General features: G+C 37.3%; 1 protein-coding gene across 10 annotated transcripts in view; it reads right to left on the bottom strand.

Annotated features, from left to right (window-relative positions):
- The window catches only part of ARHGEF6 (Rac/Cdc42 guanine nucleotide exchange factor 6), a 116,330-nt gene that overhangs the window by 61,246 nt on the left and 34,572 nt on the right, over positions 1-20,512 (bottom strand). For all 10 annotated transcript variants that reach the window (XM_081043903.1, XM_081043900.1, XM_081043902.1 and 7 more), the window contains one exon: positions 13,151-13,221. In XM_081043903.1, the coding sequence (XP_080900029.1) occupies positions 13,151-13,221 (71 nt within the window). The remainder of the gene's footprint in view (positions 1-13,150; positions 13,222-20,512) is intronic.

The raw sequence follows: 20,512 nt of genomic DNA, 5'->3' as shown, positions 1-20,512 counted from the left end.
ACACCAATGGGCAGATCTTCCAGACAGAAAATCAACAAGGACACAGTGGCCTTAAACAACACACCAGACCACTTGGATTTAGTTGATATTTTTGGGGCATTTCACCCAAAGTACTAGAATCCTTTCAAGTGCAGACAGTCCGTTTTCCAAATTAGACCATATGTTAGGCCACAAAACAAGTCTCAGCAAATTTAAGAAGACTGAAATCATATCAACCGTCTTCTCTGACCACAATGGTATGAAACAAGAAATCAATTACAAGATAAAAACTGAAAAACACACAAACACATGGAGGATAAATAACATGCTACTAAATAATGAATGGGTCAACAACAAGATCAAGGAAGAAATCAATAGATGCCTTGAGACAAATGAAAATGAGAACACAATGACACAAAATCTATGGAACACAGCAAAAGCAGTCTTATGAGGGAAATTAATTGCAATATAGGCCTATCTCAAGAAATAAGAAAAATTCAAATAAACAATCTCAGCTTAGACCTAACAGATCTAGAATAAGAACAAAGTCCAGAGTGAGTAGAAGGAAGGAAATAATAAAGATCATAGTGGAAATAAACAAAATTGAGTCTAAATAAAAACAGTACAAAAGATCACTGAAACCAAGAACTGGGTCTTTGAAAAGATTTTTAAAAAAAGATAAATCTTTAACCAGACTCATCAAGAAAAAAAGAGAGGATACAATAAATAAAATTAGAAATGAAAGAGAAGTGACAACTAATACCACAGAAATACAAAGCAGTATAAGAAAATACTATGTTATATGCTAACAAATTGGACAATCTGGAAAAAATGGATAAATTTCTAGAAACATTTAATTTTTCAAGACTGAATCAAGAAGAAACAGTAAATCTGAACTGACCTATTACATCTAATGAAACTGAATCAGTGATAAAAAAACTCCCCACAAACAAAAGTCTTGGACTGGATGGCTCCACAAGTGAATTTTACCAAATGTTCAAAGAAGCATTAACACTTATCCTTCTCAAACTATTCCAAAAAATTCAATAGGAGGGAAGGCTCCCAAGCTCATTTTACAAGGTCAGCATTACCCTCATTCCAAAACCAGACAAAGACATTACCAAAAAAAAGAAAATTATAGGCCAATATCCCTGATGAAGATAAAATGCAAAAAATCCTCAATAAAATATTAACAAACTGTATTCAGCAACACATGAAAGAGATCATACAAGGTGGGACAATTATGTTCACGAACTCATCCAAGAGAAAGTGCTACATACCTCATTGCTGAATATCACTACGGTTAACTTTGAAGTGCTCCCCTTGGGAAGCTATGTACTGATGCCAGTGCCTAGCCCACTCTTCAAAGCAATTCTGGAACTCTTTTTCTGGAACGGCCATCAGAGCTGTTGTGGTATTACCCTTGATGTCCTGAATGTCATCAAAATGCCTTCCTTTCAATATTTCCTTTATCTTCGGGTAAACAAAGAAGTCATGGGGGCCAGATCAAGTGAGTAGGGAGGGTGTTCCAATACAGTTATTTGTTTACTGGCTAAAAACTCCCTCACAGACAGTACCGTGTGAGCTGGTGCTTTGTCGTGATTCAAGAGCCATGAATTGTTGGCGAAAAGTTCAGGCTGTCTAATTTTTTCACATAGCATTTTCAGCACTTCCAAATGGTCAACTTGGTTAACTGTTTGTGCAGTTGGCACAAATTCATAATGAATAATCCCTCTGATATCAAAAAAGGTTAGCAACATTGTTGCAACAAGTTCATGATCTTAATTGTCCAAACTCGTACACCATGATCAAGTAGAATTTGTGCCTGGGATGCAAGGTTGTTACAATATCCACAAATCAATTAATGTGATACACCACATAAACAAAATGAAGGCTAAAAATCATACGAAAATATCAATAGATGCAGAAAAAGCACTTGACAAAATCAAGCATTCATTTATGATAAAACTCTCAGCAAAGTGGGAATAGAAGGAAGATACCTCAACATAATAGTAGCCATAAATTACAAACCCACAGCTAACATCATACTCAACGAGGAAGAGCTAAAACATTTTCCTTAAGATCAGGAACAGGACACGGATGTCTACTTTTACTAGTTTGATTCAACATACTATTGGAGAAGGAAATCAGACAAGGGAAAGAAATAAAAAGCATACAAAGCAGAAAGGAAGAAGTAAAACTCATTATTTGCAGACGGCATGATACTGTATGGAGCGAATCCCAAAGATTTCACACAAAAACTATTAAAACTGATAAATGAAATCAGTAAAGTAGCAGGGCACAACAGTAAGATTCAGAAATCAGTTGCATTTTTATACACCAATAATGAACTGTCAGAAAGAAAAATGAAGTGAGCAATCCCATTTACAATTGCATCAAAATAAAATAAAAAATACCTAGGAATAAATTTAACCAAGGAAGTAAAAGACCTGTACTTGGAAAATTACAAAACATTGAAGAAAATACAAATAAATGGAAGCATATATTGTGCTCATGGATAGGAAGAATTAATATTGTTAAAATGTCCACCCTACCCAAAACAATCTATAGATTCAACACAATCTCTGAAATCAGTGGCATTTCACACAAAACTAAAACAAATAATCTTAAAATTTATATGGAACCATAAAGGACTCTGAATAGCCACAATAATCTTGAGAATTAAGAACAAAATTGGAGGTATCACACCACCTGTTATCAAACTATACTACAAGGCTATAGTAATCAAAACAGCATACTAATGTGGAAAAACACCAAAACAAAACAAAAACAGACAGATCAATGGAAGAGAACCCAGAAATAAACCCATGCCTATAATGGTCAATTAAGCTATGACAAAGAAGGCAAGAATATATCATGGGATAAAGACAGTCTCTTTAATAAACGGTGCTGGGAAAACTGGACAGATATATGTCCAAAACTGATACTGGACCACCCTCTTACACGATATAGAAGAATAAACTCAAAATGGATTAAAGACTTAAATGTAAGACTCAAAACCTGAAACTCCTGGAAGAAAACAGGCAGTAAATTAACTCTTTGACATTTGACATTGTTCTTAGTAATATTTTTTTTTTCTGATACATCTCCTTGGGCAAGGGAAACAAAAGGAAAAATAAACAAATGGGACTACATCAAACTAAAAAGGTTTTGCATAGCAAAGGAAACCATCAACAAAATGAAAAGACAACCTACTGAATGAGAAGATATTCTCTAATAATACATCCGATAAAGGGATAATATGCAAAATTTATAAAGAATTCATACAACTCAACACCAAAAAAATCCAATTAAAAAATGAGCAGAGAACCTAAACAGGCATTTCTCCAAAGAGGACATACACATGACCAACAGACATATTGAAAAGATGTTTAACGTCACTAATCATCAGAGAAATGCAATTTAAAACCGCAATGGATATTCTCTCATATCTGTCAGAATGGCTATCATCAATAAATCAACAAACAAGTGTTGACGAGGGTATAGAGAAAAGGGAACCCTTGTGCATTGCTGGTAGGATTGCAAATTGACACAGCCACTATGGGAAAATGGTTTGGAGGTTCCTCAAAAAATTAATAATGGAACTACCTTATGACCCAGTAATTCCACTTCTGGATATTTATCCGAAGAAACCCAAAACACTAATTCGAAAAAATATATGCACCCCTATGTTCTCCACAGCGCTATTTACAATAGCCAAGATACGGAAGCAACTTTAGAGCCCATCAATAGATGATTGGATAAGAAGACGTGGTACATACATAAAATGGAATATCACTCGGCCATAAAATAATGAAATCTTACCATTTGCAACAACATGGATGGACCTAAAGGGTATTATGCTAAGTGAAATAAGTCAGACAGAGAAAGACAATACCATGTGATCTCACTTATATGTGGAATCTAAAGAACAAATCAACAGAAAACAAATAAAATAAACAAAACAGAAATAGACTCAGAGATATAGAAAACATTTTGATGGTTGCCAAATGGAAATGGGGTTGGGAGACTGGGTGAAAAGGGTGAAGGGAATAAGAAGTACAAGTTGGTAGTTACAATATAGTTATGGGGATGTAAAGTATAGCATAGGGAATACAGTCAATAATATTGTAATAACCATTTATAGTGCCATGTGGGTTCTAGACTAATCAAGGGAATCACTTCATAAATTATATGAATGTCTAACCACAATCCTGTACAACCGAAACTAATATAAAATAATATTGCGTGTCAACTGTAATTGAAAAAAAAGTAATTAAAAATTAAAACAAAAGAAAAGTAGGTTAGTGGTAGTCAAGGGCTTGGAGCGAGTAACTGCGAATGGGTATAGAGTTTCTTATTGGGGTGATGAAATGTTAAAAATAAGCTGGTGGATCACACAATTGTTAATTTACTAACAATCAGTGAATTGTACACTTTAAAATGGTTAAGTTTTGTGGTATGTGAATTATATGTCAATAAAGCTGTTGTTTTAAAAAGTCAAAACACAAATGTCTCATCTGTTAATAGAAACTTTTGTTTTTTCTGAGTCCCAGTCTTTATCCAGTATAGTGACCCTCCAAACTCAAATTGGTCTACCATTATAGCTCTCTGCCCAGTTGAGCTGTTGTTCACTACAGTACCTCAAGTAATAAATTATACTCACGCTCAGCAATATTATTCATTTTTTTATTCTTAGAAATGGAAAGAACTGCACTAGAATTCAACGATACCATATTATATTAAGAGGTAAAACTCATAAGCAGATTGCTTTATTAACAATATTTGTTTGTCTATAGCATTGTATTGGGGGGAAAAGGATGATGGCATGCCATATTCAGGAGAGAATGAAGTCATCTAATCACCTCCTGTTTACATTTTTCTAAGAATGTTTGGTAATGAGCCATCTCATATCCTTACCATCCTTTCAAACACTGTTGTCTATAACTGTCACACTATGCAAATTATAATGTCTGTTAAAAAGAAAAACAAAATAAAAAACCAAACTAAACAGTCATTAGCTGAAGGGAATTTTTTAAAATTAAATTTGTTGGGATGACTTTGGTTAGTAAAATTATATAGGTTTCAGGTGTATAATTCTGCAATATGACATTTTTTTATCTATATATTCCATTCTGTGTTCACAACCCAGAGTCAGTTCTCCTGAAAGGAATTTTTAAATTAGAAAAATCACAGATATTATTTACATCTAAAATGTGCTTTGTAAAACGATTAAACAACATCACTTTAATTCCATGGTTGCTATAATTCAACCTCCCTCTCCCCATTGAAACAGCGTTATTATTTCAACTTCCTTTAAAATGCTATCATCTGGGGCTCCTTTAAAAGAAATAAGTAAGATTTTGCAAGAAAGGTGCCGACTCTCCTGTTCCAATGGGTTTATTTGCTACGTGAGGCAGGACACTTTCGAGGAGTTCCATCTCTGTTTGGAACCACTAGCACTGGACACACAGAAGGCAAAGGTGAGGGAAGCAAGCAGACACTTCTGGTGCCTTTGAGTGAGTTCCGGAGAGCTAGACAAAAATGTACATTAAACTCCTATGGTTGCCAGTTTTGAGTGTGGCTGAATGTTGACTTTACAAAACTAAACTGACAAAGGTGATTAGTGAGTCCTTCATGAAATAATGCAAAAAGAATGAATGGTAAAGTATTCAATAATATTGTCCATGCTGTGGTTTGAGAAATAGAAATGCTCATCGGGGTGGATGTTTGGGATTCTTTCCCAAATTCGCTTGGACTTTTATTGCTTTCCTCAATCTCAAAAGACCAACTGATGAACTTATGAGAGTGGTTCTTTATTTTTCAGGCCACAGGGCATCTACTGTAAAAGGATAAAAAGGGAAGCAGACAGAGAAGGCTATGTGCTCCCAAACAGAAGGCTTCAGTGGTGAGTCAGAAGGCAAGAAGTTTGGCAGGCCAACCAACTTCAGAGCAGTACAACTTGATTGAGATGAAATCCATTCAAACTTACTAAAATAGACTGCCTCCAGATATTGCCTTTGCCTCCCTGACTCTGTCTTCACAAGGACAACTAAGTATCATTTGCTCAATTAACCTTTGACTAAATTCAGATTAAAGCAGACAGTGAGAAGCCATAGAAAAAGAGGTGGAGGCCTTTTGTAGTACCATCCTGGGCTATTGCTGTTCCAGTAAAATATATTTTCTATATTTCCTGGAAAGGCTTTAGAGTGAGTCCATTTTTAAAATTCTGTTTTCCAAAGAGAAAGTCATATAAGAATGAAGAAATTATTTCATGAGGCTGACAGGCATAATCAAAGGCTGAAAATAAAGGTATATTAAATGATAACAGAAGACTGCAATGGTCCCAGAAAACTTTAAAGCAGAGCAAAAACAACACATTATACAATTTGTGACATAATTCTTATGCCTGTAAAAATGAGTTAACGTTGGGAAAGTCCAATGAGACCAAAAGAGGCAATATACTAATATATTGTATTTATGTCATATTCTACTTATATGCCAGTAGAGGCACCTGCTTACATTCAAGTTCAGTGATTAATTTTGCACCTCAGTTCCTTGGCTTTCACAAAACAAGAGGCACTGTCCTCCATTATCGACAGACTCCATAAAATCCCATCACCTCCTTTACCTCCAGCCCTCAGATAGAAGAGATATATGGATGAATGAGCCAGGAAATGGGTAGGTAAAAAAGAATAGGAGTATGGAGAAGGAATAAATGGATAGACATGTAAGGTAGTTTAGGCTGGTGGATTAAAAAAGGGAGGGTGCACAGAGGACTTTTAGGACAGTGAAAATATTCTGTATAATACTCTACTGGTGGATACACAACATTATACATTTGTACAAACCCATAGAATATGCAACACCAAGAGTGAACCCTAATGTTCTATGAACTTTGGGAGATAATTATGTGTCAATGCAGACTTTTCAATTGTAACAAATGCACCACGCTGGTGGGAGATGCTGATAGTAGGGGAGTCTGTGCATGTATGTGGGCAGGGGGCATATGGGAAATCTCTGTACCTTCAACTTAATTTTACTGTGAACCTAAAACTGCTCTAAAAATATAAAGTCATTTTTAAAAGCGCAGATAAGCACTAAAAAGGTAGAGAGAATTCAGGGTAGGATCAAGTGGGTAGATAAACGAGTGAAAGAGAAATTGGGGATAAGCAGAAATTGGGTGGCAAGAGCATGGATTACAGGAGGCTTCCTGGGATTTTTAAGTGATTTAACATGGCACAGACTTCTTCCCACCTTTCCTACTGCATATACTTTCTGTGAAACATACCCTTTAGGCATCTGCCACAAGTTATAATAAAGCTGAAAAGTTAGAAAAAGATAATACTAGCCCTTATCGATTATATTTTCCTATTTGGATGTAGGGAAATAGCACCTCTCACTCTTCAGATAGACGCTCATTCCCAGAGTTGAATATTGGGATTACCGTGAGTCTGGCCTATTTGTGGCAGCACAAAGGACAGCAATATTAAAGTGTTCTACACTAGTTGCAATGAATAAAGAATTTCACCTTCCAAGGGGCATTTGGATGGAGGAAGAAGAGAGTGCAGTCCACTCTATGACCTGGAGGGATACACTGCAGACATGCACATTGCTGCCTGAATGAATTTTGCTCATATAGTTCCTGACATGCAGGGTGGCATGCGGGGTCTGAGCTCCCGCTCCCCACATAAGAACGCAGGACATGGTGAGGCCAAAAAGGAACACCCACGGAGCCATAGATAGGGGAGTCACACCACTATAGTCTCGCTGGCAGCTGGGTTGGAGACACAGGAAGCAGGAGACACACTATCCGCAACCTGCCATTCACTTCTCTGCCAACCAACCAACCAACCCCACTTGCTAACTGCACTTAGTTGCACTTGCTAACTGCAATCTGCACTTGCTAGCTCAGCCACCATCTTCTTGCTAGCCCCCACTTTCTGCTAGCGTAGCCACGGCAGTTATATTAGTGGCCAATGGCTCACTGGTTACAGCTGATGGCCAACTAGCCACAGCTGATGGCCATCCAATCACAGTTGATGGCCATGTACTACCTGAGCCAGCACCTTTCCACGTGAGGCCGAGAGCCTGGAAACTGCACTCCTGGCTCTGTTCCCACAGTTCCCCTTGCCTGAATTCTCTTTCAGCTCTTGTCTGTTTATCTAAGTCTTGACACACCTATCCTTTCCATTCTACCTATTCCTTTGTTGGTTCTCAAACTTTAGTGAGTATCAGCATTACCTGGCTGTGGGGGCGGGTGGCGGGGCAGAAAGGGGCTGAGGGAGTTGTTAAAAATGTTTCCTAATCTCAGAAATACAGAGGAAAAACTGAGGGTTGCTAGATGGGGTGGGATGAGGATGAGGGAGAAGGTGAGGGGATTAGAAAACACAATAGGAAACCACAAGATGGCCACGGGGATACATAAGACAATTTGGGGAATATAATCAATAATGTTGTAAAGATTTTGTAGGGGACGGTGTGGATGCCTGACCACTGCAGTGTACACCTGAAGCTAAAGCTGAATAGTACTGAATGTCAACTATAATTTAATATATATATAGTCACAGGATGTGGAGCACAGCATAAGGAATAGAGTCCGTGGAACTGTAACAGCTCTATATGATGTCAGGGGTAGTAGATTGGGGGAGTGGGTTATCACTTTGTGAGGGGTGTAAATGTCTAGTACATTGTTTTGTACACCTGAAACTAATAAAAAAAAATTCTGAACCAAAAAAAAATGCTGTTACCTGGGGTCTATGGTCAGAGATTCTGATGTAGCAAGTCAGGTTTGGGGCCCAGAGTTTTGCAATTTTAACAGGCTCCCAGGGGCTTCTGATGCAAAGGATCCCCCAACTACATTTGGAGAAACTCACTTTAAGACCCTTTATAACTTTATATCACTTTCTGCCATGTGGCTTATGCTATCGTGTCTGTCCTGTCTTCCCAATGAGACCATGGGTGACAAGACCTAAGCACTGCATATAAATTAAGCCTGACGTCTAAGCTACATAGATTCCTTTTTCATTCTTTACTTTTTCAGTTTTTTTGATATAATTGACAAATAAAATTGTATATATTTAAGTATACAACTTGATGTTTGTATGTTTGATGTTTGATATATGTACACTTTGTATGTTTGATGTTTGATATATGTATACTTTGTAAAATGATTACAATCAAGCTAATTAACACATCCATTACTCACATAGTTACCATTTTCTTTTTATTGTTGTTGTTCTTTATTTTTTAATCCCACCTGGCACATAACATCAAGTTACAATGGATAAAAAAGCCAATGAGCAGGAGATTCTTAGAAAAATAACCAATAGAAAAATTACACGCTTTTTTTCCCCCCAAAGGTGAGAGAAGTTTAACAAATGAATTTTGAGGACAATGAAGAAAACAAGGGCAAGGGCAGCAAAAGCCTCCTCTGGGTTACCGTGTCCCTAAAAGATGCCAAACTCCCATTCAAAACAACAGGCCAGGAGTGGCTAAGCCTCAGTTAGACACACTAAACATGCCGTATGGCAGGTATTGGGTGCCCAAAGCTGTAAGGGTGAAATTCAGTAAGTCAATAACGCGGTTAAACTTAGCTAGTCTGCAGAATGGCTCACTACATAGCTCACTATTTAGCTGCCTATAATTAAACTTAGCTAGTTTGCAATTTGATCCATCCTGATATTCAGTTGTTTCCTCTTTGTTTCTCCCTTCGCTGATTAACTGAAAAACTCTATTTGCTCCCTTTCTCAAGGCTACCCATACCTCGTTAATTAACATCCTAACCTGAAAAGAGCAGCTTTTTAAATCCTCAGGTGCCCGGAAGCCAGGGACCCATGATCACAACTCCCTAGCAGTTTTTTGCCAATAAATTTCCAGCTACGGACAATAAAATCTAAGATAACACTGAGGCAGACCTGAGGCCTAGGAGACCACTTCTCATATTTCTCATTAGCCCTGAGGCCTGCTTTCCTTTGTTCTTTCCCATTTACCCACCTATAAAACCTCTTAATCATTCTTGGCTCAGGGGAAGGTGGTTTTTTAGACATTAGTCTGCCATCTTCCCTAGCTGCGGGCATCTAGGATGCTTTTCTCCTCACCAACCCGTCACTCTATAGTTTTTAGGCTCAGGCTCTTCGGTGGCAAGCGGCACTAAACCTGAGTTTGGTAACAAAGGCACTTTGATCACACTTGAGAACTTTTTAACATTTCAAAACTGATGTGCCACCAAAAACATATAAAGGCCTGACTGGGCCTGAAAATCCCTTGGAAGCTTGAAAAAGGGAGATGGAGGTGGCGGAATGTCAATAGACTTGTAAATCCCAAGAATTCTCTATGCTTCCCAAGTTTATAGTATGTGATGGTAAATTTTATCTGTCCACTTGATTGGTTCACAATGTGTCCAGATTAAACATCATTTCTGCGTGTGTCTGTGAGGATGTTTCCAGATGAGATGAACCTTTGAATCAATAGACTCAGTAAAGCAAGTTGCCTTCCCTAGTGTAGGTGGACATCATCGAATCTGCCGAGAGCCTGAATAGAACCAAAAGGTGGAAAAAGGGAGAATTCACTCTCTGCCTGACTGCTTCAGCTGGGACATCAGTCTTCTCCTGCTCTCAGAATAGAACTTACACCATTGGTTCTGCTGCTTCTCAGGCCTTTGGACCAGGATTGAACTATACCGCCACCTGCCTTGGGTCTCTAGCTTGCAGATGACAGTTTGCGGGACTTCTCTGCCTCCATAATGGTGTGAGCCAATTCCTTATGGTAAATCTCTTTATATTACCCTATTGGTTCTGTTTCTCTGAAGAACTCTGAATAATACACAGAACCAAAGTAAAGGAAGCATTTGGAATAGCAAGGACTCACTGAATGAAAGATCATAAGAACAGGTCTGGTCAGAGTATTGTCAGGGTGTGAGGATAGAAAAACTTCCATGAAGGAGAAACAGTGAAAAATACATTGTTCCTGTTTTCATTTTATACACTCACACATATAACACAGGCTTTATATATGCACACACATACACATCTACCGCAAAGAAAATTTGGCATGAGATTCACCAACATGTTAACAGGGATTATTTATGAATGCTGGGATTAAAGGTGATATTTATTTTCTTCTTTATACTTTTTCTGTATTGTCTTATTTTTTATGTTATTTATATAATGTTATGTAATCAGAAAAAATATTTTTTCTGTTTTTTAAGAAAAGGAGTAAAAAAAGAAATGGAGTAAAAAATCAGTCACTAGTGCTTTTATAAACACTAGCAAAGAAATGTCTACAATTAATGAATCTTAGAGGGAAGAAGAGTTAATATAAGATTAGATAGGGACACCTTACATGTGGATAAACTTGCTTTTCCACGTCTCTACATACTCTGTGTGGACTAGAATTTTTTTGATTTGTCTAAGGTATTCAGCGCAGATTGAGAGGACAATCACAACATCAAGAACATGTTTTGAATTATTGCCTCTAAAAATTTTCCTAAATACTCAAAACAAAAGAAACATGGATTTTAAAAAAACCAACAACCAACCCAAATGCCTTCACATCCATATCTAGTTACAACAATATGTTTAACTGGTGTCAACAATTCAGTAATATTTACAAGAAAGCTCTACAGCTCCTTCACAGGCCATCATGGCCTCCCCAAGGCATTCAGTCTTCTTTATTAAGCTTGATGTTTGAGACAAAAATCTATCAAAATTTGAAAAAAATATATATCTTTTGACCCAACAGTTTAAGTTCTAGGAATTCACCCTATAGATCTTTATATACTTTGCCAAAGTTACACATATAAGATGTTCACTGCAGAATTGCTTATAATAGCAAGGAACTAGAAACCATGCACATGAACTCCAATAGGAGGTAGATGATACCAACTGAAGTACATCCAGAGTTTGTACATAGTGTATACAGGATTTCCATAAGGCACATAAGTATCATAGAGGTTAGTCTGCCTTGGATAATCCCAACAATATTTTACATTGGTAGAATCAGCAGAGGCAGAAAGAGACCCAAAGCAGAGTGATGGATAGTACGTTCCAGATCCACAGGGAGATGAAGCTATGGTTAACATTGTCATCCACCATTTGAATGCACCCTGTCTTTAAAAATTAAATCATTGGGTGTCACCTGGAAGCTAAAAAATAAGTAGTCAGAGGGAAAGGGTTAAGGGAGCCTAGCTCTGTTGGGTAATATACTTTAATCACAGAACTGTAAGACGAAAAATAGTGACAAAACTGTCCCCTATAATTGTTGTCCATGCTACCTATGAAGTCCCTTCTTGATCTTTCATACCAGCTGCTGCTCATGTCATCATTATGGAAAAAATTCACTGAAGAGTGAAACTTAGTTTTTTCAAACCAAATGTATAGAGATGTTTAAAAAATGTCCATGCACAAAATGAAAGGAGCATACAGTACAAACATACATACAACATTGGGTGAAAAGTGAAACCGTATTTCAGCAGAGGTGGGGAAGACGACGAGACTACCAGGGAAACTTAGAGGTTATGATGACTTGATCTTTTCATTAGTGACTGGGCCAAGTCAGGAAAGAAGACATGAACGAAAGCAGAAAGCAGATTCAGGAGAAGGATACGATTCCTTTTTCAAACAGGAACTTATTTTGAGTATTGCACATGCCCTATTTATAGCTAATATATTTTGACATGTCTATGTTCAAACCAGAGCCATTTAATTCCTTCCTCTGTGCCAAAGGGCAGTGTTCCCTCTGGGCTCTCTTCAAGAACAAAGTTGATAGTATTTCAGAGGATATCATAATGAATTGATTGATTCTAAAATAAAATCACAGTATGCAGATACTGAACACTTATTGCATTATAGGAACTTGGGAATTCACCTTCTAAATATATGGTAAGGCTGAATTTCCCCATAACATCTACATATTCACCAATTTCTCTTTCACTGCAATTTAATAGGCCTTGCTCTAGGTCTTTGTGTTACCCTTGAATTTTTCAGCACAGTGAATGTAAAACTTCTAGACATCTGTAAGAAGCCTACGAGTGGAAGAGCTCCACTGTAATGCAGCTGACAGTAGACCCTTTCAGTGCAACTTTATCCAGTCTTCCATTTGTATTACCTCAACACATACAGTGGTTCAACAAGTGAAAAGTTTCCATATAGAAAGTCAAGAAATCACTCACCACGGAATAATAATTCTTGGTAAGTGGAGTAGTTTCAAATCCTTTGACAGCCTTGGGGGAGAGAGGTCTCTCTGTGAAAAACACATTTAAATTATGTTAATATCATACAAGTCTAAAGAGGAACACTTTATAACTAACATACTATAAATATTGTCGAGTGGAAGGATCAATGGAAATGTACATTCCTAAACAAGAAACTGTAATTTTACCAAACTATACACAGTCAAACTTAGATCTTCTTATCCAGGCCCCTCAATTTCTGAGGGGGCAAATAAGCCAAGGAGTTAAGGTCTAGCTACTTAATGGCAGGGCTGGGGCAAAAATTTCACTCCCAGTTTGGGCTTGTTTCTTTACTCCCGTCAGCTTCCCCATTCAACTTATTCAAAACAGATAAGCAAAGTTAACACGAATCAAATACATGTATATATTAATTTACAACTTACTATACAAGTATAATATAAATAATAGCAACCATTCTTTCTTAGGGCTGTCTATTGTGCCAAAAAACAAAATAATCAGAATCTTTAATACACTGAAAACTAACATAAAATTCTTCTCTTTTATGTATCATTTTAATATTAACACATTACCCTGGAAAATGTTGCCTTTCTTCTATAAAGTTCATTTTCCCTATTAAACTCATGACTAAGAGACATCCTAGTACATTCTCTTTTTTTAAAGAAAATCAGTTGATAAAAATACAAGACATTGATCGTAAATGTTTAATAGTGTCACTATATACTATCTTTCCTATCCTCATTTTCTCCTTTGCTTCATTTTGTTTTGTATTCCATTTTTATCTTGCTATATTGTATGCTACTTTAAACTCTTTCTGAAGTGTGGTGGAGTATAAATAACCAAATAATAATATATCATCGGACCTTGATTTTTCTTTTTTAAAAATAATACTTTCTAGTTTTAAATCTACTGCATGCTCACCCTAAAAAATGCAAAATATAGAAAAGTAAATAAAAACCAATGATTAGCCCATTACTCAGAGCTAACCATAATCCAGAGTAACATTTTGAAGTGTGTCATACCATTCTTTTTATATATGTGCTTGTGAACACACACACACACACGGATCTTTCTTATGTTACCTACAGTTTTGTAATTCTCCTATTACAACATTCTTTCATGAATAATTTCCCATTTAACCTTGATTGCTAATTATTATTATATTTAAAATATCCTGGGGGCCAGCCCGGTGGTTCAGGCGGTTGGAGTTCCATGTTCCTAATGCCGAAGGCTGCCGGTTCGACTCCCACATGGGCCAGTGCCAGATGGCTCAGTTGGTTAGAGTGCAGACTCTCAACCACAAGGTTGCCTGTTCGACTCCCGCAAGGGATGGTAGACTGCACCTCCTGCAACTAACAACGGCAACTGGACCTGGAGCTGAGCTGCACCCTCCACAACTAAGACTGAAGGACAACAACTTGAAGCTGAATGAAACCCACCACAACTAAGATTGAAAGGACAACCACTTGACTTGGAAAAAAGTCCTGGAAGTACACACTGTTCCCCCATAAAGTCCTGTTCCTCCCCCCCCAAAAAAAGCATCTTTCCACAGATGGGGCCAGCAGCAATGTGGCTAGCCCCCCCAAAAAAATAAAAATAAAATATCTCTTACATTTATTTGGCACCTAATAGCTTTTAAGATATTTTATTTGACCTTCACAACAACCCCGTCATTCAGAAATGATCTCATTTTGCAGAGGAGGTTACTAAGGTTCACGAAGGTGATGTCAGCTGCCTAATGGCATGAATCTGGGAAATGGCAGAACCAAGACTGAAGCTCAGCTATGCCTTGACAAGGGCCTGTGCTTCTAACCAATATGATGTCCAGAGATAAAGCTACCGAAAGTGTCAGTTGATGGCATGGGTAGTGGTTCCTACTGGAGTTCAAAGAGACCATCAGTTTGACCTGGGATGGTAAGAGAAGACCTTGCTGGACAGGGGGTACATGATCAGGCCCTAGAGTGTAGCTAGAATTCAAACAGACAGAGAAGACAGTAGAGTTTTCTAGTCATGGAAGATTCCAGAAGAACAGCTATAGAAATGGAAATGCTCAAGGCAGGACTGTGTCTGTGATGGTGAGTTATCTAGCTGTGCCAAGCTGGGCATAGTGGAAACAAAGTAAAGGCAGCAATAAGGGCCAATTCTGTCACTTCCCAGTGTTTACAAGTGATGTATGGACAGTTTGGGGAGACTTTATGATATTTCAAGACCTGCCTGGATTCAGCTGGTGGCTTCACAAAACTGTACTGAGTGACCTTGAGCAATGTAGCACCACCTAGCCTATTACTTATGATTGTAAGTGGCAGAGCCAGGACTTGAACCCAAGTCTTGTATTGCCAAGCCTGATGTTCTTTCCAGTACACCACAGTTTTGCACTCTTAGACATATTCAAAATTGACCGTTGCCTAATCCTTTTAGTTTTTTTTAATTTATTGGGGTGACAATTGTTAGTGAAATTACATAATTTCAGGTGTACAATTCTGTATTACATCATCTATAAATCCCATTGTGTGTTCACCACCCAGAGTCAGTTCTCCTTCCATCACCATATATTTGATCCCCCTTACCCTCATCTTCCTTTTAGTTTTTTTATTAGGCAAGTTTTCTACAATGTAGCTATAATGGTTCTACTTAGAACTCAGTTGTTTTGTGGAATTATGATATAAACCACTCTTGATAAAAATAAAAGTTTCTAGAGATACTAGCAAGATGTGGTCACCTTTCTAAAGCAAGGCCAAAAGAAAGGGTAAACAGTAATGGACAGCCTGCCAAGACATAGAAGAGGAAAGGAAAGGCCATAGGAATAGGCCATTGTAATTGAAACAAAATGTTAACTATGTAAAGTAGAACTGAGAAACATGAATTGCAAAGAAAGAAGTGGCTGCCTTGAAGATTACTGGGTGCTTGAACGTGATGCAGAAAGAGCTCGTGCTTTGAGAAGACTGATGAAATTGTCAAACCTTTAGCAAGACTGACAGAGAAAAAAAGTGACAAGATACAAATCACGAATATCAGGAGTGAAACAGGGGATATCACTACAGTCCCTGGAGATTACAAAAAATAATAATAATAAAAGAATACTATAAAGAACTCCACACATAAATTTTATAATTAGATGTGAAATGAACCAATTCCTCAGAAAATAAATACTACCACACCTCAGCCAATAGGAAATAGACCATTTGAATAGTCTATTATAACTATTAAGGAAATTGAATTTATAAATTTAAAACTCTGGAAAAAGAAATTTCCATATCCATATGGTTTCACTAGAAAATTTTATGAAAATGTTTAAGGGAGAAGCAATATTAATTCATTTTTATTAGTTTCAGATGTACAAAACAATGTAATAGTTAGACATTTACACCACTCACAAAGTGGTAACTCCCTTCCCCCAGCAAAACCAATGCTTCACTGAACATTGGCGTACACGTGTCTCTATAGAGAAATGCTTTTATATTTTTGGGGTAGATACCCAGGAGAGCGATTGCTGGGTCATATGGTAATTCTATTCGTAATTTCTTGAGGAACCTCCACACTGCCTTCCATAGCGGCTGCACCAGTCTGCATTCCCACCAACAGTGTATCAGGGTTCCCCGATACCACTTTCTGAGCCCAGCTGTCGCCTCCCTCATCTCATTGTACTGTGCTGTCAGCTTGTACCTAGGATACCCCCTCAGTGCCTTCCCTGACACCTCTGTTCCACTTGGGTGGGGGGTGAGTGATGAGGGTAAAGGGGATCAAATATATGGTGATGGAAGGAGAACTGACTCTAGGTGGTGAACACACAATGGGATTTATAGACGATGTAATACAGAATTGTACACCTGAAATCTATGTAAATTTACTAACAATTGTCACCCCAATAAAATTAATTAAAAAAATAATAATAAAAAAATAAATAAAAAAAATAAAAACCAATGCTTCACAATCTCTTGTAGAAAATAATAGAGAAGGGACCACTTTCCAACTTATTTTATAAAGTCACTCTTATATGGACACCAAAACCAAAGATAGCACAAAAAAAGAAAATTGCAGACCAGTATCCTTCATGAATGTAGATGCAAAAAAACCTTAACAAAGTATTAGCAAATAGAATTCAGTGATATTTCAAAAGAATTGTATACCTGGAATTCATCCCCAGGATGAAAGATTGGTTAAATATTAAAAAATCAATCAATGTAACCCATGATAAGAGTCTAAACAGAAAAATCACATGGTGATATCAATCGATGCAGAAAAAGCACCTGGCAAAACTGAACACCTATTCAAGAAAAAAAAAACTTCCAGAAAAAAAATAGGAATAAAGAGGAACTTCTTCAACTCAATAAAGAGCATCTATGAAAACCTACAGCTAGCATCTTCCATAATGGTGAGAGACTGAATGCTGAACGCTTTGCCTTGAGATCAGGAACAAGGCAAGGAAATCTGCTGTCACCACTCTTTCTTTTTTTTTTCTCAATTGCAGTTGACATACAATATTATGTTAGTTTCAGGTGTACAATATAGTGATTAGAAATTTATATCACTTACAAAGTGATCACCCCATAAGTCTAGTACCCATCTGATCGCTCTTATTCAGCATAGTGCTGGAAGTTCTGGCTCTCCCTGCAGGCCTGGTATAGAATGGGTGATCAAAACACAAAGACAGATTTGGAAGGACAAACTTGGAAAATCTAAAAAAGAAGCCTTTGGAAACGACTGGCCCCATGAAAAAATTCAAGAGGTGGCTATATAAACTGAAAAACACCAGCACTGTGCCTCAGTGACAGTTTGTTACCTCTGGTTCCTCTCTGCCCCCACTCCCATCCCTCCCACTGCTTACTCCTGCCATGTGCAGTTCTCTCTGAAACCCACACTCGGCGACATGGAGAGAAGGAATAAAGATGTAGAGGTTCAAAGGAGACAAATTCAGTCCCTAGGGATGGTTCAAAGTGACCTAATGGGAACTGACATCAAAATATAAACCTTTTAGGTGGTGTTTCTAAGGCAATGAAAAGATTGGTCAATTCAATTCAATCTCTGAAAAAACATAAGTCAATGTAGTGTAGAATTCAAATGCGTTATTTGGTATAATATAACCCAAACAACAAGTGTAACACAGATATAGCCATAAGAAACTCTCTGAATCCTAATATAAAGATCATTTTTCAATTAACTTTTGATTTTTTCCCTCCCCTTGCTGATGTACAAATTCCTATTGCCTGTTGGCAGCGATAGGACAAAAAGAAATCTGGTGACAACTAGTTTCTCAGGATATGAAACATCTATGTGATATACTCAGGGGATTAAAACAGGAAGTCTAAATATAAAGCTCAATCCTAGGTTTTTTTTGTATAATCAGTAGGAAGAGTCATTTCTTAATCTCCCTTAATATAAATTTAATTAGCCATCGACCTAATCCTTTCATATGATATCTATATTTACCTGCTAATAAGAAGTTTTAAAAGGATTTAATGACCCTCCTTAACTGAAGCAGTTGCACAAAGCTGAATTTGCTTAAAATATCTGCTCCAATCACACGTGCCTCAATATTTTCTTGGCATGGAAATTTTGCCAGGAAAGTTTTAATGCAAGGTCCCGATAAAACCCTTAGCTTTTCTCAGTAACAAAGACAAAACATTTTAAAAAGAGATGTAAATTATTATGTTATTGATGTATTGGTAGAAATTATTTTGATGTACAAATAACATGTTAATTTACATGTTACCACTGATGTTTAAGAAAAGGACTGAAAATTGTATAAATGGCTAATTTTCTATACATAATGTATGTGACTCAAATGAAATAAAGGAGCAAAGGCCCTTAATCTATCTTCTGTGGCTTATATAACGACTAAGTTATTCATACATGCATTTTTTATGAAGTAAGATATTTGATAAAAATATTTGTGTTCAAAATAGAGTTCATTTTTCTCATGTAACAACAAATCAAAAGGTAGGCAAGCAGGACTGGTAACAATGACTTCATAACGTCACCATTGTCTAGCTTCCACCATCCTTGGTGAGAGGCTTTTATAATCATGGTCACAAAAAACTATTCTATCTTCATCTTCAAACTCATGTTGAAAGGAGATTGTGTGTGTGTGTGTGTGTGTGTGTGTGTGTGTGTGTGTGTGTGTGTGTGTGTTAAATATTCTATTTCTTAACTCTCTACAGTAGTAGACTGGTGGTCCTCTAAGTCCTCTGACATCATCCTCCTTCTGAAGAGAGGAAAGAAGCTGTCCCCAGGGCTTCAGCCATAATTATCTCTAAACAAAAGCTACAGTGGGTTCTAAAACTTAAAATACCACTCCTCAAGAGCAAATTTACCAGGCACCCAGTGCTCTTCATCGGCTGGAGGGAAGAAAACTATGCACAGCACTCCTATGGCACAGCAGTCTGCAGGGAGAAGGTTGTAACCAGATTTACTAACTATTCTAGTGATCTCAGTGTTACACATTTGACCTTATAGTAAGCAGACAGAGATCACTGAAGTTCCTCAGTTCCATGTCTGATTCAGATTCATAAATGACCCAAGAGGTTATATGGCAGTGGGGTTTAAAACTCTAAATTGAAGATTTTGTTTCAATGAGATGTGCATTTAATCTATGAATCATTTTTTTAAAACTCCTTACAGACAAATCTTTCCTAAATTTTACATCAGTATGAACTTCATGGAAAGCAATAAAAATTGATAGGTGTTTGTTTTCTAGACCAAAACAGCACAGCATTGAATTTAAAATGTCCCTCAGCAGAATCCTAGATAGATTTTGACCTACTCACTGTTTTGTGGAAGCAGCAGGAATTGAGATAGGAAAAAATTTAAGTCAACAAAGACTTAACACCTATTTTCCCAATGAGACATTTTCATTTCATCAAGCTATTATCTTCCACTGTCCCCTAAGCTCGCTCTGCTCAATCCTACTGCAGATCCTTTGTGGTATTTGTACTCCTCGAGCAATCACTGACTTAGATTTCTCCCCACCCCTCTCTTCTGGGCCTACCCACAGCCTACATGTCTCTGAGGGTTCAGCTGAAGCCCAACCTCCTCCATGAAGCCTCCCCCAACCTCTCCAGCCACAGTGCACTGTGTCCACTGATGATCTGCTATATATTTTATTTACACTTTATCATCAACCAGTTTACACTGTCAACTGGTTTCATCTCCAGCTCTTCTCTCTCCCATGTTCCAAATCCGTAGCGCCAATTACCTTTTTCAAGATTATTTATTTATTTATTTTTTAATTTATTGGGGTGACAATTGTTAATGAAATTACATAATTTCAGGTGTACAATTCTGTCTGCCAATTACCTTTTGAAAACCTTCAGAACTATGACTGGCTGGCACCTCCACTCAACATGT

The sequence above is a fragment of the Rhinolophus hipposideros genome (genome assembly GCF_964194185.1).
Source record: "Rhinolophus hipposideros genome assembly, chromosome: X".
Taxonomy (NCBI): domain Eukaryota; kingdom Metazoa; phylum Chordata; class Mammalia; order Chiroptera; family Rhinolophidae; genus Rhinolophus; species Rhinolophus hipposideros.
The sequence above is the reverse complement of the archived record's forward strand: the minus strand, read 5'-3'. Positions and strand labels throughout refer to the sequence as shown.